The 27254-nt window shown below is 39.3% G+C and overlaps 1 protein-coding gene across 1 annotated transcript in view; it reads left to right on the forward strand.

Annotated features, from left to right (window-relative positions):
- Window positions 1-1085: 1085 nt before the first annotated feature.
- LOC125239740 (xanthine dehydrogenase-like) overlaps window positions 1086-27254 on the forward strand; it is a 32497-nt gene continuing 6328 nt past the window's right edge. Inside the window, exons 1-15 of the mRNA XM_048147388.1 lie at window positions 1086-1332; window positions 5502-5665; window positions 7264-7424; window positions 9390-9796; window positions 10325-10548; window positions 13669-13771; window positions 13952-14079; window positions 15417-15707; window positions 16450-16743; window positions 17754-18048; window positions 18753-18957; window positions 19496-19679; window positions 20805-21000; window positions 23339-24108; window positions 24728-24920. Coding sequence (XP_048003345.1) covers window positions 1290-1332; window positions 5502-5665; window positions 7264-7424; window positions 9390-9796; window positions 10325-10548; window positions 13669-13771; window positions 13952-14079; window positions 15417-15707; window positions 16450-16743; window positions 17754-18048; window positions 18753-18957; window positions 19496-19679; window positions 20805-21000; window positions 23339-24108; window positions 24728-24920 — 3658 coding nt within the window. The 5' untranslated portion in view covers window positions 1086-1289. The remainder of the gene's footprint in view (window positions 1333-5501; window positions 5666-7263; window positions 7425-9389; window positions 9797-10324; window positions 10549-13668; window positions 13772-13951; window positions 14080-15416; window positions 15708-16449; window positions 16744-17753; window positions 18049-18752; window positions 18958-19495; window positions 19680-20804; window positions 21001-23338; window positions 24109-24727; window positions 24921-27254) is intronic.

Consider the following 27254-nt stretch of genomic DNA (forward strand, 5'->3'; position numbering starts at 1 on the left):
TTACTAAATAATTAAGATTAAGGTCACCACGATTTAAAATTATAATTATGTTGAAGTCTCTGTGTGAAATATAATCCAACAATTTAACATGCAAAAGTATTCATCAAAAATTAAAATTTTGAAAGAACCCCCGACCGCGACAGAGTAGACCGATTTTCCGACCGCGACAAAGAGATTGACTGACAGTTTGAACTGATTTTCAATTTTTTTTTAAGATTATGAAACATGGCTTCCCACAGACAGTCTTAAACAGATCAGATACAGATCTGTCAGTGTCTTGTCAGTGTCAGTTTGAACTGTCAGATTGCATACAAGTTTTTTTTAAGATTATGAATTTTTAAGACTGTCTGTGGGAAGCCTAACTCAGCTTTCAGACAAAAAAAAACTAAATCTAAATATGTTCATCCGTTCGGGAGCTACGATGCCACAGACAGAGACACACACAGACAGACAGACAAACAGACAGACAGACACGTCAAACTTATAACACCCCGTCGTTTCGCGTCGGGGGTTAAAAAAGAAAATTGTGCTAAATCATCCTGTATGCATTGAACCAATAATAATTATCCTAAGCGCATTTAAATGTTTCCGCTAATTTCACATAACATTGATTAATTTGAAAGTGTTTATGGGCGTGATGCAAGTGATGCAACGAACGATAGATGTTCAGTATCGTGATTCGGATATAGTCAGACGACGCAACGGAGCCACGCTGTTACGTCGTCGCCCAAATAGAATATTGTATTTTTTTTCTTCTCTCTGTTTTGTATTTTTTGCTGTGTAACTTATTTGAATAATAAAATAAAATAAATCGCTTCGATACGTGAATGTGACAGCTGGTAACTAGACCTACCAAAATTACAGCAACTGGCAAAAAAGAATAGAAAATAAATAGGAGCATCACCGTCTATCTAAAGCGTTTTGCCGTGTATGTGGCAACTATTATGGCACTTTTTAATCCCCGACGCAAAGACGACGGGGTGTTATAAGTTTGACGTGTCGGTCTGTGTGTGTGTGTTTGTTTGTGGCATCGTAGCTCCCGAACGGATGAACCGATTTCTATTTAGTTTTTTTTGTTTGAAAGCTGAATTATTCGGCAGTGTTCTTATTCTTAGCAATGTTTAATGGAAATCGGTCCACTATGTCAGGGTTATTTTCAAAATTTTAATTTTGTGGTATGAGAAAAGTAAGTGTTGATATGCCATGATTTAAATCTTTAGTGCCACTTCTACTTTTTTTTGCCAAACTGTAAATAAGTGGATACCGGTTCAGGCAAACGACTGTGCAAAATGGATAGAGTTCATTTCACTATCAATGGGAAACCATTTAGCGGTAAGTAAGATTTTACAAAACCTTTTTACATGTAAGTACTTAAAAGTATATACAAAAACATCTTTACAAAAACAACGCTACAATTGAATAAAAATACAATGCGACTGAATGAGGAGTAAACGCGCACCCCGCGCGCGATTGATCGCATATACCTACTGCACGCTTGACTCGCAATCCTGCATAATGTATCAATGACGCCACCGTTTAACACAAAGTTATAGTATTTTATGCAACAGGCGTTTAAAGGGGGTAAAAAAAGACGAGTGGCGTGGGTAACAATTTGAGGCGAAGCCGAAAATTGTTATTAAGACGCCACGAGTAGTTTTTTGACTCAGTTAAATACCGTTGCATACAATACTTTTTCTACGACCATGCACTTACTTTTGAATACTTGAATAGTTTTCTAGAATATCTTTCGTGAAATTCGCACTGTTTCCTATAAGTATTTTGACTTGTCCTCTGCAATGTTTCTGCACTCACCCTGTCGCTCGCACTCCCCCGCGACGCCGCAATCCCCGGCGCCCCGCGCACCCACGCTATATCCCTGAAAGGCTACCTAACAATACTTTAAGAGCTATATCGTATGCGCGGGTGCGCGGGGCGCCGGGCGGGGGCGGGCATCTTTTATGTAGGGTTTTAACGATCTATGCTCGACCCTGTAAATGACGAATAACAGTTCGGGAGTAGAAAAACAATTTAAAAGTACTTGCTATAATTTTAACTATAAAACTCCCGTGAGACTCAAACATATTTAAAAAATATTTTAAGTGGGTTACTCACGTGTTAAGTCGATATAGCGTTCGACATGTTTCGATCCATTTTCGAGGATCTTTCTCAAGAGTAGCGACCCCGCCTTTACATATCGAGAGCGCGACGAATATGACGACGAAAATGTATCGAAACATGTTGAACGACGCTATATCGACTTAACACGTGAGTAACCCGCTTAAAATATTTTTTAAATATATATTGCCTATATAAATAAAGAATAAGTTTAGAAGACAGGGGTGCGTAGCCGAATGGCACAAACGCTCACGAAACGAAACGCTCGTAGATATCTATCTCTATCGCTCGTGCGTATTGGCGCGACAGAGCCCGACTTACCTTTCGCAGCGTTTCGTTATCGTTTCGCGTCGTAGAAATGCCATTCGGCTACGGGGCCTGGATGCTGAGCGCCGTCTCCGCAAGATGCGACTGAAGCCTTCGTATAGCTATATACAACCCAGCCGGCCAGCTTCATTGAGCACCCTGTGATCGCATTTTCAAAACCAAGTTTGGTTTCGCAAGCCACATCAGAACGTTCTATGCTTCGGATCAATAATCATTGGAGGAGTGTATAAATAAAAATATTTTGAATTGTATGGTTACAAATACCAAGCGCGGATCCAGCTTCGTGCCCAGGGGGGGTGGTAAAGGCCCAGGCCCAACGGGGGGTCAATTTGTATACTCCAGGGGGGTCATGACCCCCATGAGATCCGCGCATGACAAATACTAAGTAGTAGATATATACTTAAGTAGTAGAATAGCCGGGTCCACACAGAGCGAGGCAATTTCCTCGCGCGGCAAACGTGCTATAAATAAAAATAAATAAATATTGAGGACACCTTACACAGTTCAACTTAGCCCCAAACTAAGCAAAGCTTGTACTATGGGTGCTAAGCGACGATATACATGCTTTAAACAGATAAATAAATAACTAAATATTATAAGACATTCTTACACAGATTGACTGAGTCCCACGGTAAGCTCAAGAAGGCTTGTGTTGCAGGTACTCAGACAACGATATATATATGTAATATAAAAATAAAATAAAATAAAAATCATTTATTTCAGAAGACAGGTTCCATAATATGGTTAGTAGCTCTAAAACTTAATAACTAAGTTAGAATAATTTAGTACAAATAAAATAAAACATTAACACAACACAAAAAATACTTTCACGGATCCCTCACGTGCAGATCCACGAACCGGCCAAGGACGGGCGAGTCCAGCCTGTCTGCTATCATCCACAGGATGCTGTTGCCGCTCTCTCGCACACGTCTTATTACGGACGCCGACTTTTTGCGCATTATCGCATAAAAACCATCGACAGCGGCGTCCGCAAACATGCCCGACGCGCTACAATGGCGAGGGAGCCTCAACTCAACAATGCCCTGAATGCATTATTATACTGCACTCTAAGTGCACTGTACGCCCGCTGCGTAAAACCGACCCATAGATCACACGAGTAGAAGCTTTGGCAATAGGCTCTAAAAAGAGTAAGCTTTACAGGAACACTACAACGAGTAAATCTATGGGCCAGCATATTGCCACGAACGGACAGTGACCTTCGCTCACGTTCTATATCCCTGTCATCTTTAAGGTCCTCGGTTAGTACATGGGCCAGATATTTAAATTCTGATACCCTCTTTAGAGGCATATTGTTTAGAAGAAGTGGTGGAATGTACAGGGGCAACTTTTGACGACCGGTCTGGCGCAGTCGGTAGTGACCCTGCCTGCTACGCCGCGGTCCCAGGTTCGAATCCCGGTAAGGGCAATTATTTGTGTGATGAGCGCAGATATTTGTTCCTGAGTCATGGATGTTTTCTATGTATATAAGTATTTATATATTATATATATCGTTGTCTGAGTACCCACAACACAAGCCTTCTTGAGCTTACCGTGGGCCTCAGTCAATCTGTGTAAGAATGTCCTATAATATTTATTTATTTAACTTGTTTTTACCTTTGAAAATAACGAACTCACTTTTTTTGACATTATACCTTAAGCCATGTGTAACCGCATACCTTTCACATATTTTTATTAGTTGTTGCAATCCATAGAACGACGGACTCAGCAACACCATATCGTCCGCATAGCTTATATTATTAACACTTATATTATCTAGCCGGCAACCGATATATGTGCTACTCAGCTCGCCAATCAGCTGATCAATATACAAGTTAAATAATCTTGGAGATGTCAAACCGCCCTGTCTGACCCCACAGCTGAGTGAAAACTCGTCAGAATAGACATTTGCCCACCTAACCTTGTTTTTTTGATTACTGTACCAATATATGATAAGAGACTCATGACCACCTCAGGTGCTACGCCCGTAGCCCCCAACTTGTCCCAAAGCAGATTGTACTTAGGACACAAGATCGAATGCTTTGGACAAGTCTAGGAAGCATGCGTACCTATATTGGCGATTTTTTCTTGATATAGTAATCAACAGTATGCTTCAGTGTTAGAATGGCACTTTCAGTACCTAAACCTTCCTGAAATCCAAACTGTGCATTACACGGGTTTATATGTTGACTAAGATGCACATCCAGTATTTTATCTAACACTTTCGCAACAACTGTAGCAAGCGAGATGGGGCGATAGTTCGCTTTATCTGAAATGTCCCCTGTCGAGTCTTTTATCAGCGGTATCGCAACAGTTTTCATAAGGTCGCAAGGTAAGTATGAGTGGCGTAAACAAAAGGTGAAAAACATAGTCATTACTCTATTCAAATGCGGACCTGCGTGTTGCAGATGTTCTATACTTAGCCCATCATATCCAGGAGACTTACCCCTTTTCATGCCCTTAATAGCGCTACCCACCATGGTAGGAGTTATTTCAAAGACAGGAGTCATTGTAGTGTCTACTGGATTAAACATAGCACATGAATTTAGGGGTGAGTCTACTTTAAAACACTGCCCAAACATATATATTTACAGGATCAGAAATACCTTCAACATTAACCGGCAAAGATATCTTACACAAATACTTGTATACATAGAAAACATCCATGACTCAGGAATCTCTGCTCATCACACAAATAAATGGCCTTACCGGGATTCGAACCCAGGACCGCAGCTCAGCAGGCAGGGTCACTACCGACTAAGCCAGACAGGTCGTCAACGTATCTCGGCCGAAACAGTGCGTGCGTTTTGCTCGGCTAAGTGTGTTTTTACATTATCCGATCCGATATCGGATGTCAGACCGATATCCCATTACAGGCGCCATCTTGGATTTTTTCCATTGAAATCGTTCCGACCTCTGGATCGGATAGTGTGAAAACGGACTAAGCAACCTGCCCCGGCCGAAGCACACATTGCACGTTCGTCGCGTGAGCACATTGCCTCGAGACGTGCCTCGCTCTGTGTGGACCCGGCTAACGTAAATAATGTGCAATTTGATCCCAGCGGGCGCGGAGATGTCAGTAGACACGACGCTGACGGAGTACATCCGGCGCTACGCGGAGCTGCGCGGGACCAAGTACATGTGTCTGGAGGGTAGCTGCGGCGCTTGCATCGTGAATGTGTGCGTGCGCACCGCCGGCGAGACAGTCAGCTTCTCTGTCAACACGGTAACGTAGCCAGTGTCAGAGGTGTCAGTGTGTGAAGGTGCGGTGTCAGTGTGTGTAAGCACGATAGTATTTACACTGTGGTGAAGGTGCGGACGGTGTCGTGTGTGTAAGCACGATAGTATTTACACTCCGTCGTCGACCGCGGACGGGAATCTGGTGGTTAGCCGTCGGACGTGGTGAGCGCACGGACGTCCGAGACGCGGTCGCGGAGTACATCCGGCGGTGCGCGGTCCTGCGTCGGACTAATCCGGCGGTGCGCGGTCCTGCGCCGGACTAAGTACATGTGTCTGGAGGGAGTTCTCTGTCAACACGGTAACGTAGCCCTTAGTCTGTTTTATTTTAACTCAGGATATACTTGAGTACCGTCAAATGCAGTGCAACTGCAGTAACTGACCCCTGCGTAGAAGCTTGATTGCAGGGGTGTTAAATATTTCTTCAACTGTCTGTAGAGATGTCTAGAGTGTGGCTGCGGCGAGCGGCTGCGGCGCCTTAGCGAGTCAACTACGCGGACGTCCGTCGTAAAACGACCGCGACCGCGACCGAACTGTCCAGCGAGCCAACACGGTACCTAACATAGCCTTAGTCTGGTTTGAGCGGGAATATGACAGCACTGAGGACTGTTTTGACCTTAATCAAGCGACGCGGAAGGCAGCATTCGTATTCGTACTATTTCTCCTCTGCAGAAGATTATGCTTAAGTATGTAAATTTTGCGCGGTGTGGTTACTCGCTTGTACGTAAAAACAAAAAAAAACATTTCAAAATAGTTATTTGTTTTACAAGGGGGCAAAGTTATTGTTTAACCGCACGTGCCAATATTGATACCCGAGCAAGCGAAAGATTCCAATATTGAACCGCGAGCGTAGCGAGAGGTTCAAAAAGTGGAATCTTGAGCGTTGCGAGGGTTTCAAGGCACGAAGGTTAAACAAACTTTGCCACCGAGTGAAACACAAAATTTTTCACCACACCAACACGAACAGAATACTGACTATAAAATATCAAACTAAATCAAATCCATTAATCTATTCAATATTTATGATTCAAAATCATCATTTATAGGTAAATTCTAGCAGCCAGCTTAAGACATCAAGTTAAAATTTGTATGAAATTACTTTGCACTCTTGTGGATAAAATGCAATTTTGCTATCTGTTTTCGAATAGCAAAGTAAGCCTTTACCAGTTGGTGTGGTGAAAATTGATTTAGCTGTTGGCATAAAAATTGCTAATTAGTTAATAATTGTATTGTGTTTACGTAAGTGAAAGCGAGAAAAAACTCTTTGAAATAATGAGGAGGCACAGTGACATTTTATCCCGCCAGACGGCGCCTGTGCAAGTGCTAGGCATGTCACTGTCATTCACATGTGAGAGAGAGAAAAAACATATCTCGCTCTTACGTATGAAATTCTTTATCTGTGCAGTGGACTAATAGGGTGGCGCCATCTGTCATAACCTTTTAGTGTGCCTTCTCATTCCAAGGTCGCGGTGCGGTCGTATGTTCGCTACTTAATTTATTATCAATTAGAATCCTGCCATATAATTAACAGGCCTATGGTTCTGGTTGTTAATTACCCTAGTTGGACTCATTGAAGATATTTTCCAGTGTCTCGTCACTGTGCTGTCCTGCGATGGCTGGGACATCACCACCATAGAGGGCATCGGCAACAGGAAGAAGGGCTACAACATAATACAAAACCGCCTCAACAACTACTTTGGCTCGCAGTGTGGGTACTGCAGCCCTGGATTCGTTATGAGCATGTACAGGTATGTATATGAACTATAGTTTTTCACGACTTTCGCTTCAACATTTCTTTTGCGAACCGCCAAGGAGTGGAATGCCCTGCCTAAGTCTGTGTTTCCGCACGAGTACAATCCAGGTCTCTTTAAAGCAAGAGTAAATAGGTATCTCATAGGTAAGCGAGCTCCACCGTAGACCGCATCATCACTTACCATCTTTCAAAAAGGCTACAATTGTCAGTGACATATGTCGAGCGACAATTGTCGATGACAGGTGACAAATTACAATTTTATAAAATATTTTCTATAGAATTGCTTACAAACATGACAGGCATTTTGCTACAATTGTATGTATTACAATTATGTTGTGAAACAATAATTATTATTTCTAGGCGACATATTTGTAGAATTGTCGGTGAATCTCGACAGGAGGATTAAGATGTGTCGAATTGTGTGACAATTGTAGTAATTTGTGGTTGACATACGCGTTGTTCAAAATGGCTGCCCATGCGAGTGGTATAGTGACACTATTAGTGATAGTGATAGTAATTCCTTAGGTTTTCGTACTTAGTTAGGAGTTCCTGTTACTTCGCCGTCGATATAAGTTTCAATAATGCTACGTAAATATGAAATTAAAATTGTAGCAAACTACGGATATCTCAATTTATTTTTATCATTGTACCATCGGCAGCAATGTTAGTACCTTATTACAAGGGCATAAAGCCTACCGATGATTAGTTAAGAGTGTTGCTGTTAGTAAACGCTATTGGACCCTTCGTAACATTATTAGTACTTAGGTATATTTTTGAGATTTCTCTGCGTTAATACATATTATTATACTAAATTGTGTTTTTAAACTTATGTATCATAAAAAATACTACATACCTATGCACCTAAATAGCTATCATTAATATTATTTTATACAAATACCCTCAAATTAATTTGAGCGTTTTTAAATGAACGAGTTACCTTCGTATTTAGGTACACCGAATTCCAAATTCAAATATTTTTAGTTTAGTTAAGCATTTTAACTATTAGTTTAGAATAGTTTTAATTTGTTTAATTTGTTATTTGTATATTTTTATTGTAGTACCTAATGGTCAATGTTTTTACTTCTTCTTCTTTTATTCACGTTTATAAGAAATAAATTTTATATATCTTAATAATTCAAACTTATTAAATACTTAGTATAGTGCCAAGTTAGGTATATATCTTAGATATTTCTATTTCTTTGCCATACACCCGTTTCAATCAAACGTTGAGCTATTCCTTTATATTTAAGTATTAACTTTCATTGCGGATATTAATTTGTTATCAAATTTATTAAATAACACGAATTTGCGGTCGGAAATCAATTTTAAGATAGTCATCTTTCTTATTATATCCATACTGCAATATTGTTTTTGAAACAAAATACTAACACATAACCAATGCCTACTTGATACACATAAATAATGTTACCGAAAAAAATTATATAATGGTGGGAGAGGATTTAGGTAATGAATAGTTTAAAATAAGTTTTATCGAAGTTAATAAAGGCATTTAAATTTATAGTCAGCCAATAAATATAAAAATATCCATTAAATAAATTTACTTATTGCCATTTGAGTCAACTACTATTCATAATTTGATACATTTATCCCTATGGTTAGTCGTGACAATTGTATTCTACAATTGTCGCACCTGTCAGCGTGGTGAAACCAATAATTCTACATATGTAATATTTTGTGACAATTGTCGCACCTGTCACCTATATGAAATTGGGGCCGGTGTGATCGTGGTCAAACGTCTACCTATCTATACTAAAAAAAAAAAAAAGACTTCTTATTAAGTATCAGCTTAAACTTACTTGCATTATTAAAATATTCGGTGGTACTATAAAAACATTTCTGACTTCAACGTTTCACTCCTAAATATCTCGAGAACTACTTATGCTATCGCTTTGAAATTTGGAATAGTTATTTATATAATGAATATAATTTTGGTTTATAGTCTAATACAAGGCAGCGAGCACCATTTGACGGAAGAACAAATAGAGAAGTCGTTTGGCAGCAACCTCTGCCGCTGTACCGGCTACCGACCTATTCTGGAAGCATTCAAATCCTTCGCGGTCGACCCTGACCCTAAAATCCTCAACAAAATAAAAGACATCGAAGACATTGACAATTTAGTATGTCCAAAATCGGGAGTAAAATGTGGTGGCACTTGCGGTGACAAAGACCAAGACTGGTGTTTAATCAATGCAAATGTTTCGGGTGAAGAGGCGGTAACTAAGAGGATATCATTGTCTGATGGTAGATTGTGGTTCAGAGTTAATAATATTAAGGAAATATTTGAATCTCTCGATCAAGTTAACGGCTATAGCAACTATATGTTGGTTTCTGGTAATACCTCTAAAGGTAAGTAGTTACATAGCATAGAACAAATAAATAAGGTACGACATTCTTAGTGACACTTCAATGACTTTTAGTATGAGATGACGCACAAAAATCCGATCTCTGGTTATAACGCCAGCCAAGTACCTAAGTAAGTAAGTAGGACAATTTCGACTGGGTGGCAATTGCAACTGATCCATTTTTTCGATGTTTTACAATGTTTGCATTATTAAATAGAGAGTCCACCGGTTATAAATATATGGCACGCGTGTTTAGTGGATACGTGTGGAACTCAACTTAATAGTGTAATAATGGAAAAACTGGATTAGTTACAATTGTCCCCCAATCGGGATTTGCCCCGTTGTATCTTATATAGTTTGATAACAGGGTTGAGTACAGTCGAGTTCATAAATATGTGTACATTTCTTCACCTTAACTCGTTGCAATAAGATTAAAAAATGCACTCATATTTATGAACTCCTCTGTTCCTACCTATAAAGCTATATATCCGCCCTTGTGTACTATTTATATATATTTATTGTATTTTTACAGGAGCATACCCCATCAAGTTCTACCCCAAAGTTCTAGTAGACATAAGCAGTGTCGCCGAGTTGCGTTCCCACTATATAGATGTAAACTTGGTACTCGGAGCTAACACGACGCTAACCGACACTATACACTTATTTGACGAACTGAGCCAAACCAATGCCGATTTTTGGTACTTAGAAGTGTTGAGAAAACATTTAGAGGCAGTTGCTCACATACCTGTTCGAAACGTAAGTACCTGCCTGTTTGTGAGTTAGGTACCTAACATTAAAATGAACAGTTAAGGAAACTGAGTTTTTAGCAGTTAACGGTTCACTTTACATTTGACAGCTCTTAACATAAGTATGTACTTACATACAAACCAAATGTAGGTACTTGAACCGCACATTGCTAAAGAATCAGTAACAAGATTGAAAAGACTGTTGTATAGGTACCTACAATAGTCACTCGACAAAATTGTACGTAATTTGCTAATACAGAAGACATGAACGCGCTAATATGTATTTTCCCCCTCACTAGCTCGGAAACACGTGTTTTGTCCTTTAATACCAGCGGGTAAAAACGCATTTTATCCAATAGTGGGTAAAGTAATTTGACCTTGAATAAAGTCTAATTAACTGCTTTAAAGTTGATAAAAGTAGGTGAATCTAGTAATAAAGATGATTTACCACCTGTGGAACTACTGGAAGCAGTGATAAACGCATTTTTTGCGTTGTAGTTTCCTCGCTATAGTGAGGGGAAAAGTGTAACACAATACTTTCTCGGGTGCAAATGTATTTTACTTCTCGTGTTTTAAAAAACTCACAAGTTCACGATTCTATTCTCGAACCACTCGCTTCGCTCGTGGTTCAACTATAGAATCCTTTCACTTGCTCGTTTTTCAATTCCACACTCGGCGTTAAAATACAACTTTGCCCCCTTGTATAACAAATAACTATTGCATTGGACCGCAGAGATACGGGTATTACTCGTGCGTCTCTCTGTCCGTCTGTCACAGCCAAGTTTCTCCAAAACTACGAAACCAATTACTTAACTTGAAATTTGGCACATATGTTAACCTGTGGCAACGCCACCTATATTTATATACTTATAAATACATATTATTTAGAAATACCTACTTAACACTGGTAAGTTAGATTTGAATTTTTAAGTGCTTAAACAAAAAGACCGTGCGGTCCATCACTTCAAACCTGTGACTCGAAGACGCACATGTAATTTAAATTAAGAAAATTTAATTATAGGGGCCACTTTGGGGGGTAAAAGTGAAAATTAAAAATTAAAGTTTTATGAACTATATTGTGTTACATATGAAATGAAAGAGCTCTATATAAGTATTAAAAAATTATAAATTTTAGTCAAGTAACCGTTCTCTCAAGTAATTTAAGAGAATAGGCAAAAAATTACCAACCTTCTCCTCTGATGAGCCTTCAATCTATAGATTACAGGAAAGCCTATTTAGAAATCTACAGTTAAGCGTAAGTCGGACTTAAATGAAAAACAAACTCAAATTACGAATTTCACTCACTGCCGCTGCAAGGAGTTACCAAATCTCTTGAAATTGTGTGAGCGAGAGTGAGAATTGTTCAACATACATATATACAATCACGCCTGTATCCCATAAAGGGGTAGGCAGAACACATGAAACTACTAAAGCTTCAGTGCCACTCTTGGCAAATAAGGAGCCGACATACTTAGTGTGGTCACCCTACATGATACATTTGTATGAGAAAAGTTATGTCTGAATATCTTTAAAACCAGACAACGAATATAAAATATTAGATGGTGGATATTTAGTAAAAATTTTTACTAAATGTTGAAGTACTTTCGAGTGTCTGTGGTGCTACAAATCTTTACATATTTACATTTTTACATTTTTAACTTTCTCAAAACGTGTGGACTGAGTGAGCACTTACAAAAATTTATTATAAAAAAATTGGTTGTCTGTAAAGTCGGTTTACGGACGGTAGTTTAACGTGATAACGTCAAACATTACAGTAGTATAGACAGGGGCGGTCAGAGTATAGCAAAAGGGGCCCGATTCTGGGACTTCTTTCACGTTTTTTTGTTCTTATTTGAAAGAATGCATTAAAATAAGCATCTTTTATAAACTAAAGTTATTTTAAAAACCTACTAATTTAGGAGTTAGAGTGGTGCAAAGTTGCAAAATTTTCCCGTAGTTTTACTAAGGCGCCAGAGACCGAAAGCGATATCGACGGAGCCCCGCTTATGCGGGGCTCCTATTCTGTGCAATTTGGCCTTCGGCCGTTTGAAGATACCTGACGAACCTAACCTATATCTATATAAAAGTCGTCATTTTGTATCCTAGACAAAGTGCTAGTGCCATTTACTAATCTTAGAACCCTAATATCTCAGTAAATATTAATGGAAAAGAAAAAGTTTATGTAACAAAACATCCTTATTTAAACGTGTTCTATATGATTTATCACTATTAACATAGGTTATATTGGTAAAAAAAATCATCGTAAATTTTCTGTCTCTGGCGCCTTAGTAAATACTATGGGAAAATTCGCAACTTCGTACTGCTCTAACTCCTAAATAAATAGGTTTTTCAAGCAACTTCATTCTATAAAAGATGCTTATTTTAATGCAATCTTTCATGTTTTTAAATTACAAACACTCAAAAATAATAATTAAAAATTTTCTAAGTCCTAAATTCGGGCCCCTTTTGCTTATACCCCAACCGTCCATACACAAACCACTTGCTCTTGCTTGGTGGCCTTGAGGAACGGGACAATGACGTCATCTTTTTCGTGCATGCAGCCCGTAGTAACGAGTTATTAGACGTTATCACGTCAAAACCTGACACGTTAGTGGTTCGTTTTGTATTTTACAAATTCCCATTTCACTTTTGCTAAACTATACACATATAATAGCGGTCTAAATCTTATGTTTTTCATCAAAATTCGACTTTTCAAAAGTGTGAGGATTGTGTGAGCATAAGAAACTATTTGTAAAAAATTAAATACGTAACTAGGTGATCTAAAATTTGTAGAGGTAGGTTGGCATATTTTTTACTAAATGTTAGTATATAAATATTATATGTTATGTTAAATGAATACATTCACTGTTTTCATTGGTAGTTTGTGAGAACTGAGTGAGCACATGTTAATGGATGTATCTTTTGATTTATCTTTTTACAAATTCAGAGATTCGTTTTACAATTGTTTTAGAACTTTTACTAAATGATCAGCATATATTTTTTTTTTCGGAAGGTGCTCACTCAATCCACACGCACACGAAATCTCGCCCAGGGCGCTGGTAGTTTGAAAACCGGCTTGGATGCAGTCCGATATCATATTTCCATAAGTATAATATGTATTTTTTTACAGATCGGTACATTGGCTGGGAATTTGATACTGAAACACGAGCACCCTGACTTTCCGTCAGATATTTTCCTTTTATTTTCGTGTGTTGGAGCGGTTGTTACTCTAGGTAATATTTTTTTACCTACATTACCATGTACGACTATAAGTGCGACTCGAATATCGGATGTCGGACCGATATAACATTGAGGCGCCATCTTGGATTTTTTTGAAATCCTTCCGACATCCGATATCGGATCGGATAATGTGAAAAAGCACTAACATAACATGGATACTTTTTGTTTTGTAGTGGACCGTACCATGTCTCAAACGGAGATGAGCCTGCCTGAGTTTTTGACCGCAAACATAGTGGGCAAGGTCATGACGCAGATTAAACTGCCGCCCTTATCCAGATATCATGAAGTGGTGACTTACAAGGTATGTATCATATGTATGTGATGCTATTACATACGCTGACTTCACGCTAATGGTGCAGTCACTCATAGGATTATGTACATATATAATCTAACGCGCGCGTACCTATATGTATACGAACATATGTGTAGGATCGTATGTAAATCTTGGTACCTATTGGAATTTGGAATACTAGTGTACCTAGTGGTCTCACACAAAATTTATAACCTATCCTTTTGCTTTAATTTATATTAATAAATCTACCGTGGTCTACGTGTCACGTAGGTTACGTAGGTACGTGACGTTACTTCATCATAAATATCATAATGAGCTGGAACAAGGTCAAGGCGGCGGCTGAAGATAGAACGGCGTGGAAGGATCTTGTGGAGGCCCTGTGTAGGGTTGCAAAAAAACGGTTTTTTCTGGCTTGAAAAAAACATGAAAAAAAAACCGTAACAAACCGTTTTTTTCTGGAGTAAGTGTATTCTAAAGTACGAAATCTCAAAATTTGCAAAGCAGTTAATACTTTTTTAGACTTAATGTTAACTATTAAACGAATTTAATCAAATAACTTTAATTTCTGTTAACTAACTGTATAATTTCTAAATAACATTTACGAAATCTGTAGTTGGTACTTATCACTATTTACTGTTGGCAACACCACCGCCTCTCCACGCTGCACGCCGCATCGGGGATTCCCCAATAAACGTTTGTATACTGAATGTTAATCGAATGAAAATGTACGTATTGTTATTGAAACATGTTACAACTCACGAAAAACCGTTATTGTCGAATTATTTGTTCATCTGAAAAAAAAAACAATATTTAGAAAAAACGATGGTGCTCGGTTTTTTGTTCATGGTATTTTTCATAATTCTGAAAAAAAAAGTTTGGTTTTTTTTTATATTTGCAACCATAGCCATGTGCACCCAAGTGTGCACCTATAGGGTGCCTTTAGGACGTTCAAAAACATATCATAAGCGATCGGGAAGAAGCCCTATAGTATACCGGTCTGGCGCAGTCGGTAGTGACCCTGCCTGCTGCGCCGCGGTCCCGGGTTCGAATCCCGGTAAGGGAATTTATTTGTGTGATGAGCACAGATATTTGTTCCTGAGTCATGGATGTTTTCTATGTATATAAGTATTTATATATATTATATATATCGTTGTCTGAGTACCCACAACACAAGCCTTCTTGAGCTTACCGTGGGACTCAGTTAATCTGTGTAAGAATGTCCTATAATATTTATTTATTTATTTTATTTATTTATATACACAATAGGTTGAAATTAAAATATGCAACAAAACTATAAGAGTTAAATACCTCTAAGTTTATAAGTAAGTACCAAGCTTCCATTGCAGATACCACCCAAAGAACAGAACGCTCACGCTGAAGTGAACGGCGCCTTCCTTTTCAAATTCGACCCCAAGTCCCACAAGATTCTCAAAGCATCAATACTATACGGAGGAATAAACCCATCGTTTACTCACGCTTACAACACGGAACAGTTCCTCATCGGGAGGAATCTGTTCACGAATGACACGTTGCAAGGCGCTCTGCATTGTTTGGAAAAGGAGGTGGACCCAGACTTTAATCCACCGGAACCTAGCCCGCATTTTAGGAGGAAAGTTGCTTTGGGTTTATTTTATAAGGTAAGAAGTTATACCTAAGGTACAACGGGGCAAATCGACTGGGAGGCAATTGTAACAGATCCATTTTTTCCATTATTACATTATGATATTGACTTCTACATGTATCCACTGAACACGCCTACCATATATACGGAGACACTCATGGTGGACACTCTATTTAACAATGCAAACATTGTAAAACATGAAAAAAATGGACCAGTTACATTTTCCCCCCAGTCAAGATTTGCCCCGCTTATAGGTATTAAAGGAAACATTTTTTTGTTATGTATGAAGAAGAAGTCCTTTCGTATTATTTTGCCATTTGTTTCTTTGGTTTAAAAATTAGAAGAATCTTTAGCGGACGTTTCTGCTTGCTAAAAATTTGTTAAGTTATAAAATACCTACTTGTGTAAGTATTAAACCTTACTTCTATTTAATTCATTGAACCTACGCTTAGTGTGCGAAATGTAAAATTAACCTCTTCAACATGCGAACAGTTAACATTTGAGCGTCAAATTATGAAATCCACTGAGTTGCCTCGCAGTTGACGTCATTGATATTCAATTGCAGAACAATCAAAAGTTTAAAATTAAGGCAAGAATCAACTTAACATAATCCATACTAATAATTACAAATGGGAAAGTGTGTGTGTTTCTGTTTGTCTGTCCGTTTTCACGGCAAAACCGAGCGACGAATTGATCAACGCCTACCTTATTAATATTTTTCCGTTATTTTTTGTACTAATATGCTCTCTTATAAACAGGCCATCATCAAATTATGTCCACGCGAAATCCTCAGTCCCAAATACGCATCAGGCGCCACTACAGCCTACGAAGACCGGCCTCCCGTGAGTCGCAGTTACCAAGAGTACGACACCGACAGACCAGACTACCCGATCACTCAACCGCTTCTCAAGAAAGAGGGCCTGATCCAGTGTGCAGGGGAGGCGAATTATGCTGATGACATACCTAGGATAACGGATGAGGTGTTCGCTTCGTTTGTTGTGTCTACGATTGCGAGGGGTCAAATAGAAAATATTGATTATGCTGATGTGCTTGTGAGTATTTTTTTAGGGTTCCGTAGTCAACTAGGAACCCTTATAGTTTCGCCATGTCTGTCTGTCCGTCCGTCCGTCCGTCCGTCCGTCCGTCCGCGGATAATCTCAGTAACCGTTAGCACTAGAAAGCTGAAATTTGGTACCAATATGTATATCAATCACGCCAACAAAGTGCAAAAATAAAAAATGGAAAAAAATGTTTTATTAGGGTACCCCCCCTACATGCAAAGTGAGGGCTGATATTTTTTTTCATTCCAACCCCAACGTGTGATATATTGTTGGATAGGTATTTAAAAATGAATAAGGTTTACTAAGATCGTTTTTTGATAATATTAATATTTTCGGAAATAATCGTTCCTAAAGGAAAAAAAAGTGCGTCCCCCCCCTCTAACTTTTGAACCATATGTTTAAAAAATATGAAAAAAATCACAAAAGTAGAACTTTATAAAATTGTTTTGAACTTGATAGGTTTAGTAGTTTTTGAGAAAAATACGGAAAACTACGGAACACTGAGCGTGGCCCGACACGCTCTTGGCCGGTTTTTTTTATTACTGATAAGAAAATCTTTGATACATAGGTACTTATACCTATAGTTTTTAACCTCCGACGCATAAAAGACGGATTTTATAAATTTGACGTGTCTGTCTGTCTCTGTGTGTGTGTCTGTGGCATCGTAGCTCCCGAACGTATGAACCGATTTAGATTTTTTTTTTGTTTGAAAGCTGAATTAGACGGGAGTATCCTGAGCTATGTTTGGTGGAAATTAGTCCACGATTGGGCGTTTTTATTAAGGTGACCTACCAAGTCGGTAGTTACTTTCCTTACAAAGCATTAAAGCTGTGAGTTAAAGTCTCAGTCAGTCTTTATTCTAAGCCTATGTTAAAGTTTGCCAATGTTAGCGTACTTATATGCTCCTTTGAAATAGGTGTGGTACCGGTAAATAAACTGAATAAGTACAAAACTAAAACGTCAATTGAGGAAATGCTTAAATGTTGTTACCTTCTTTTTAGAAAATTGAAGGCGTAACCGCAGTTTACACATCTAAAGATATCCCGGGAGTGAACAGCATCGTCCGCGGAGACTTCCAACTTTTGTTCGAAAATGAGGAGCTTCTCGCCAGCGACCAAGTATACTATTATAACCAGCCGGTCGCTCTCGTCGTGGCCGAAACACAAGTCATAGCTGACAAGGCTGCTTGCCTTGTCACTGTTAAATATAAGAATATATCGAAGAAGAAACTTGTGTTCACTATACAAGACGCTATTGATGCTCCACCCTTGGAGAATAGACTTGTAAGCTATGAAGGTAAGGATATAGGTAGAATCTTAGAAATACAAATATAAAATACACATGTATTGCGAAAAGGGTTTCCTTCGTGTTTTTCCGGAAACATTCGTATTATTCGTAATAGTTCAGTCAATGTCAGTACATCTTTTACTGAAACTGGCTGAAATAGCATGACACGTTCGTACGTTTCCGTAACAATACGAAGGCAAATCTTTTCGCACCAGCTTTTGCCCGCGGCTTCATAATGCTCCTACAACTTCCACCTCCCCCCCCCCATTTTAGGGAAGTGGGTGGTTAGAAAGATACAAAAAGTACCCTATGTCACTCTCCATCCCTTCAACTATCTCTACTTAAAAATCACGTCGATTCGTCGCTCCGTTTTGCCGTGAAAGACGGGCAAACAGACACACACACTTTCCCATTTATATAATATTAATAATAAAATAAGTAATAAATATAAGTTATAATTTATTATTTACCTAGAATCCGTTTTCTGCGCCGTTTGTGCTGTATGCCTACCATCTCCAATTCTCCTTCAATTGCTCAAAGGTTAACTGGAAGAGATCACTTAAAGGGATAAGTTCGCTTTTGTACTACTGATAAACTCTTTTTCTTCTGTGTTGTATTATTTTCTGGTACAATAAAGTGTTTTACTACTACTAACACCTATGAATGTATTAAACCCAATATTCACATATAAATAACTCATTAATTCATTCAAGGGATAACTCCGTCAGACCGAGGAGCCAATGTGCAAAGAATAATAAAGGGTTCTTTCTACTCTCCGCGACAGTACCACAACATGTTAGAGTTGCACTCGACCGTCACGAGTCCGGTGGATAATGGATATGAGGTAGACTGCTCGACTCAGTGGGTGGACGTCACTCAAGCAGCGATCGCGCAGCTGCTGAATATTCCTAATAGTTTGTAAGTATACAATAGCATGTTTATTTTAAATACTAAACAGCATGTAAAATCCAGGTTTTATAAGAACATTTTTTTGGTGTACACAATGCTGTGTGTTCTCATTAAAAGAGAAGTCATTGCAAAACTCGTTGGGAAATTATCAAAACAACGCAGAACTATAGAAGAGATGCATGGTCTGCGTGGAAGCTGCACGCCGTCTTTACAGTCGGCGTTAAGTTCCAGTACTCAGTTGGATTGCTGTCTGTCTGTATCGACTCTTAAGCCTGGCTAAGTGGTTTTCACATTGTCTGATACGATATCGGATGTAGGAAGGATTTCAAAGGCAAACATCAAAGATGGCGGCTTAAATATATCGGTCCTACATCCGATATGGGATCGGACAATGTGAAAACACACTAAGGGTCTTTCAAATCCTTGTCTTTTCATGACATTATCTCTTCTACAGCGTTCTCTGTCATGAACAGCTTGACCTCTATCAAAGACACACAAATAAAGAGGTATATTGGTCAGGTTATAAATGGTTATTTTGTAATTACAGGGTCCGAGTGCGAGCAAGACGTTGTGGCGGTGGGTTCGGGTGCAAGATCACCAGAAACATGTTCGTAGCGTGCGGCACGGCGCTGGTCGCGTATAAGCTCAACCGGCCGTGCCGGATAGCCATGCGCATGCCGGATATCATGCGCATCACTGGCAAGAGGCCGGATAGCAGGCTTGATTATGAGGTCAGTTGTTTACAGAGAGTGAGAACAAGATGTTGCGGTAGTGTAAGATCGCCAGAAACATGTTCGCAGCGTGCGGCACCGCACTTGTCGCGCACAAGCTCAACCGGCCGTGCCGGATAGCCATGTGCATGCCGGATATCATGCGCATCACCGACAAGCGGCCCGATACCAGGCTTGATTACGAGGTCAGTTGTTTACAGAGAGTGAGAACAAGATGTTGCGGTAGTGCAAGATCGCCAGAAACATGTTCGCAGCGTGCGGCACGGCGCTGGTCGCGCATAAGCTCAACCGGCCCTGCCGGATAGCCATGCGCATGCCGGATATCATGCGCATCACCGACAAGCGGCCCGATTCCAGGCTTGATTACGAGGTCAGTTGTTTACAGAGAGTGAGAACAAGATGTTGCGGTAGTGCAAGATCGCCAGAAACATGTTCGCAGCGTGCGGCACGGCGCTGGTCGCGCATAAGCTCAACCCAGCCGGATAGCCATGCGCATGCCGGATATCATGCGCATCACCGACAAGCGGCCGGATACCAGGCTCGATTATGAGGTCAGTTTCCTTCTTAATAGAATAATCTAGAACAATTCTAAAACAAGAGCCTCGGTAGGAAGTATGCACTTGGTGTTGAAGCTTGGATTAGTTCCCCAGCCTAGTTCAGCTACTCATTCAGTCATTCTTTCATACAATCACGCCTGTATCCCATAAAGGGGTAGGCAGAGCACATGAAACTCAAGTTTCAATGCCACTTTTGGTAAATAAGGGGTTGAATGAAAACGAAATTGTGCCATTGCAGTGACAGGTTGCCAGCTACTCGTAGTTCCTAAATTGTACGAGTTGTTTTACAACTTGTTATGACTTGTTTTCAACCCCGACGCAAAAACGACGGGGTGTTATAAGTTTGAAGTGTCTGTCCGTCTGTCTATTTGTCTGTCTGTCTGTGCGTGTGTCTGTCTGTGGCATCGTAGCTCCCGAAGGGATGAACCGATTTCGATTTAGTTTTTTTTTGTTTGAAAACCGAGTTTTCGATTTCCATGCTTCATAAAAATCGGTCCACTATGTCGCGGTCGGGGGTTTTTTCAAAATTTTATTTTTTTGTTTATTCTATTCAAATACTATGTTTCAGGTCGGTGTCGACGGAAACGGTCAGATCCAATATTTAGATGGAACCTTCTATGTCAACGACGGCATGTCCAAAAACGAGAATGAGAACCCGTACGCCACAGAGTCCATGAAAAATTGCTACAATCCTGACAGATGGAAGGTCGACTCCTTCGGCACTATGACTGACGCGCCAACCAACTGCTTCATGAGAGCACCAGGTAAGAAATTCTAAGTTAACATTTAACAAGCAAAAACGTCTGCTAACGAATATCTACGTTCTCAATTGGTTAAGAGTTATGCACCGATTGCAAAAGATACGGGTTCAAGTCCCGCCGAAAACGGTCATTTTTCATTTTTTTCCTTTAATATAAAAATGAAGATAAAATTCTGCATTGTACATACATACATACATACATACAATCACGCCTGTTTTCCATAAAGGGGTAGGCAGAGCACATGGAACTGCTAAAGTTACAGTGCCACTCTTGGCAAATAAGGGTTTGAAAGAAAACGAAACTGTGACATTGCAGTGACAGGTTGCCAGCCTCTCGCCTACGCCACAATTTACCCCATATCCCACAGTCGCCTTCTACGACACCCACGGGAAGAAAGGCATTCTGCATTGTAAACTTCGTAAAACTATCTAAGTACTTCGTGTTGAGCCAATTTTACAAAGACCCACAGCTTACATAGCGAAAGATAAGTAGAAGATCTTGAGCTAGGTATAGTTTCGTTTAGTTTAGTTTATTGATCTCTCAATACAATTTTCATATTTAAAGTAAAAGAGTACAATAGCAATTACTTATTGTATAGCGATCGTCGTAATGTACATAATGTAAACAATTCAATTCATAAAACATTTTAAGAACCATTGGTTACTTTATAAATCGGTTTTATCATTAATTATTTAAATAAAATGGTTTCACAATGAATAAAAAATATTGTACTATTAAATAATGTCAAATTAAAATAAATAAAGACAGAAAGTGTCTAATAAAAATATGTCAAATGAATTAGTTCACCCGTTGACCACGAAAAAAAACTACATAATAAAATAAATTAAATGCTAATACAATGTATTATCTTGGTCATCGTCAGTTGACATTGAGAGATATTCCTGTACTGAGTAAAGAGATTTATTTACTGCTAAAAGTATTATTCTTAGTTTGCGTAACTGAATGTCCACAAAAAAAATAAGACTGGTAATTTGAAGATTAACGCCATCATCGCATGTCTCACTGAGTAAAGAGATTTATTTACTAAAAAGATTCTTAGTTTGCGTCTGAATGTCACATCGCACGTCTCGTTTTTAGGGTTCCGTAGTGAACTAGGAACCCTTATAGTTTCGCCATGTCTGTCTGTCCGTCCGTCCGTCCGTCCGTCCGCGGATAATCTCAGTAACCGTTAGCACTAGAAAGCTGAAATTTGGTACTAATATGTATATCAATCACGCCAACAAACATGCACAAATAAAAGTAAAGTGGGGGCTGATATTTTTTTTCATTCCAACCCCAACGTGTGATATATTGTTGGATAGGTATTTAAAAATGAATAAGGGTTTACTGAGATCGTTTTTTGATAATATTAATATTTTCGGAAATAATCGCTCCTAAAGGAAAAAAAAGTGCGTCCCCCCCCTCTAACTTTTGAACCATATGTTTAAAAAATATGAAAAAAATTACAAAAGTAGAACTTTATAAAGACTTTCTAGGAAAATTGTTTTGAACTTGATAGGTTCTGTAGTTTTTGAGAAAAATACGGAAAACTACGGAACCCTACACTGAGCGTGGCCCGACACGCTCTTGGCCGGTTTTTATTTCAGTTGGTAGGTGTTCGTAGAAAGTCGGGCCTATTACACGTGGGTTTCTTGCATATATATAGAAGGGAGGCTTCGCCGCACTTTCTCCCGAAACATTGGACTTGGCTGGTTTTACGGCTCAGCCACGACGACATTGTTCTAAGCGCGACAGCGGTGAGCGGCGGCCATACATTGGAGCGAGACACAGCGAAGGGACTTTTCATTCGCACGTATGGCTGCCGCTCACCGCTGTCGCGCTTAGACCAATGTCGTAGCTCGTACGTAGCTGAGTCGTTAGTGTCACACGGACCGTCCGCGCGGAGCAATCCGCACCGGAATTAAGCTAGGAACATACTACGCGGACGTCCGTCGTAAAACGACCGCGACCGCGACCGATCAGTGTGCACGGAACAAAACATCCAGCGAGCCAGATTTCGATCGGACGTCCATGCGCTCAAGGCCACGTCCACGTCCGTCGACCGATAGTTTGCACGGTTATGTGTATTTCCATTGTCCAGATTCCCGTCCGCGGTCGATTTACGACGGACGTCCGCGTAGTATGTTCCTAGCTTTAACTTCAGGGAGCGCTTCAGAGTGGCGCGGACGGGTCCGCGTGGACGACAACATCAACTTCATACAAATTGGCCACGCTGATCGCTCGCAGACGGTCCGCGTGACACTAAAACCAGCCTTAAAATATACAATACAACCAGTTATGCATGAATGTTCCCTAACGTACCTACGTTATCTTTTTGCAGGTGGTTTTGAAGGGATCGCAGCTATTGAACATGTTATGGAGCACATAGCCAAAGAAATAAAAAGAGACCCTATCGAGGTTCGTTTCAACAATTACCGAGTTAACGACAACCAGCTCCCAGAAATGATCCCAGAGTTTCTACAGAAAAGTGATTTCAACAAACGACTCGAATATATAAAGGAGTTCAACGCCAAAAACCGTTGGAAGAAACGTGGATTGAGGCTAAATAACATGGCTTTCCCTACACGGTATCTCGGGAACTATGGAGCTTTAGTTTCAATTTTCCACGGAGATGGAAGCGTAGCGGTAAATGTAGGCGGCATCGAGATAGGCCAAGGGATTAATACAAGGATAGCGCAAGTGGCAGCTTCGGAGTTAAAGGTACCTGTTGAAAAGGTCGAGGTTCTGGCTGCGTACGATTTCGCAACTCCTAATAATTTTAGCACGGCGTCGAGTATAACTACTGAATCTTGTGCTTTATCTGTAATAAGATGTTGCCAGCAGCTCAACGCGAGATTGGCTCCGTTTCGAGCGCTGATGCCGAATGCGACATGGGAAGAAGTGGTTTTCGAGGCGGATCGAAGAGGCGTTCTCCTGCAGGCGAACTACGAGACTAGTCCGAACGACCCTCGCCTGCAGAACTATTCCATCTTCGGTGTGGCCGCGACGGAGGTGGAGGTTGACTTGTTGACGGGCACGAAGTCTATAATTCGCGCGGATGTATTTGAAGATGCGGGGCGGACTATCAATCCGGCTCTGGATGTTGGTCAGGCAAGTATTAAGTTTATGTCGCTTTAGAAAGAGGACATGCAGGATTGTAAATAGGTATCATAGATTCATGATAGTCGGGTTATGTTTCATGTTTCTCAAAATAAGGGACCATAGTCGTTAAGAATGAGTATTGACACTGTCTGAACTAGCATTACAACATACATCGTAGCTCCCGAACGGATGAACCGATTTGGATTTAGTTTTTTTTGTCTGAAAGCTGAGTTAGTCGGGAGTGTTCTAACCGGTTTACTATGTCGCGAGCGGGGGTTTTTTCAAAATTTTAATTTTGTGGTTAGGTTAGTTACCTAGTCTGTTATTGAATTTATATACATACATACAATCACGCCTGTATCCCATAAAGGGGTAGGCAGAACACATGAAACTACTAAAGCTTCAGTGCCACTCTTGGCAAATAAGGGGTTGAAAGAAAACGAAATTGTGACATTGCAGTGACAGGTTGCCAGCCTCTCGCCTACACCACAATTTAACCCATATCCCATAGTCGCCTTCTACGACATCCACGGGAAGAAAGGGGTGGTGAAATTCTTAACCCGTCACCACACAGGCTATATAGAATTTATTTATTTTTATGAATTTATATTTTTCTTTATATTTAAAGGTCGAAGGAGCATTCGTACAGACGCTCTCGCTCTGGCTGATGGAGGACACCGTTTACAACCACCACAACGGGGAGATCTACACGGACAGGACGTGGAACTACTACATCATGGGCGCCAAGGATATCCCCAACGACTTCCGAGTGTATCTGGCTAGGAAGAGATTTAATCCCGTCGGTATATTGGGGTCAAAAGGTATGTTATTCCAATATATGTGGGTGTGCAAGGGAAAACATCCCACTTTGTCGATCGCTATAAAGCCACTTTGTTAGATTAAGTAATTATATAAAGGTAAGTAAGTAAACACTTTATTGTACAGAAAAATAATACAGCACATAATATTTAAAATAAAAAGTTTCAGTACAAAGGCGAACTTATCCCTTTAAGGGATCTCTTCCAGTTAACCTTTGAGCATTTGAGGGAGAGTTTGAGACGGTAGACATCCACATAATACAAAAACTACAAAATAATAACAATACATTAATCAATCAATCAATCAAAATATTCTTTATTCAAATAGGCTTACAATAAGCACTTTTAAATTGTCAACAGTGTACAATATTCATCTTATTCTAAATATCAGAGCAATTTATTGGTGCAATAAACAATATTGTTTTAAAACTACATTGATTTAATAAAATGATATCAATCTAAATTGTATAAAAAAATACTAGTATAAAAACTTCTAGAATAAATTCTAAATGTCAAAAAAATTGTGTAAAAATACATTGAATTATCAATATCATCATTAATAAGCTATATAATTAATGGTTTTCAGCAATACTTGTATCCCACAGTGTTTCATCATTCATGTAGTCTTGTGTGCTATAGTAGGCTTTAGAGATCAGTATACGCTTTACATAATGTTTAAATCGATTAAAAGACAGTTCAGTGATGGCATTAGGAAGTTTGTTATAAAATCTTACACAATTACCCATGAATGATTTTTTAATTTTATGGAGCCGAGTGAAGGGCACTGCAAGCTTATGCTTATTTCTAGTGTTTATATTATGTACATCACAGTTTTTCTTAAATTTACAAATGTTTTTATGTACATACATAATATTCTCATAAATATATTGACAATGCACTGTCATTATATTAATGTCCTTAAACTTATCTCTAAGTGAGTCTCTATGGTTCATTTTGTATATTGCTCGAATAGCCCTCTTCTGCAGAACAAATATGGTATTTATCTCTGAAGCACTGCCCCATAGTAAAATACCATATGACATAATGCTGTGAAAGTAACTAAAATAAACTAATCGAGCTGTTTCCACGTCTGTTAACTGACGGATCTTGCTCACTGCAAATGCTGCAGAGCTCAGTCTATTCGAGAGGGTAGCAATATGGGGACCCCACTGAAGTTTAGAATCTAAAGTTATGCCAAGAAAAACTGTACTATCTACCAGTTCCAATTCCTCATCCTTCACAACGACACTTGCTTGTTCATTTTTAGCATTACTCGTTACAAACTTAATACATTTAGTCTTTTTCTCATTTAACAATAAGTTATTAACACTAAACCAATTAACTACTTCGGAAATAGCATTGTTTACATTTTCACAAGTTTGTTTCATTCCTTAGTCTATCACGCAGTATATATTAATAAATATATAAATAATCAATAAATATTTAATATATATAAAATATATATATACTACTTACAAAACCGCATACAATCCCTGTCTCAGTTTTCGTCCGATAGCCACAGTTTCTTTAGATTCGCCTTCAGCGATGCGACCGATTGACACTGTCGAAGAGGAGGTGGTAAAGTATTCCACAGTAGTACAAGTAAATCTCGCTTTAATGGTAACCGACGAAGTGGGATGATTTATACTCACATATAATTTGAATATCGCTTTTTATCAACGCGCGACCGCTTCCTATCAGACAGCTCATCTCATGAAATAAACAAATAAGAATTTTGATTGAAATATATGTTATGGACCAAGTGATTAATAAGGGCATTATGTATAATGCCCGGGCATTATGAATAATGCCTAGCCATATTGGGCAAAGTGATTAATCATCACTTGTTGATTGTCTAGACGCCATTTTTTATCACATTGCCCGGTCATTATGATAATGCTACATGACCATTGGGCAAATTGATAATAAGTTTAACAAGTTTGCCTGAACGCCATTTTTTATCACATTGCCCGGGCATTATGATACTGCTACGTAATTGTTGGGCAATGTAATAATAAGTTTAACAAGTTTGCCGGAACGCCATTTTTTATCACATTGCCCGGGCAATATGATACTGCTACGTGATTTTTGGGCAATTTGATAATCATTTTAACAAGTTTGCCTGAACGCCATTTTTTGTCACATTGCCCGGGCATTATGATACTGCTACGTGATTGTTGGGCAATTTGATATTAAGTTTAACAAGTTTGCCTGAACGCCATTTTTTATCCCATTGCCCGGGCATTATGATACTGCTACGTGATTGTTGGGCAATTTGATAATAAGTTTCACAAGTTTGCCTGAACGCCATTTTTTATCACATTGCCTGGGCATTAT

The sequence above is a fragment of the Leguminivora glycinivorella genome, chromosome 26, assembly GCF_023078275.1.
Source record: "Leguminivora glycinivorella isolate SPB_JAAS2020 chromosome 26, LegGlyc_1.1, whole genome shotgun sequence".
NCBI lineage: Eukaryota > Metazoa > Arthropoda > Insecta > Lepidoptera > Tortricidae > Leguminivora > Leguminivora glycinivorella.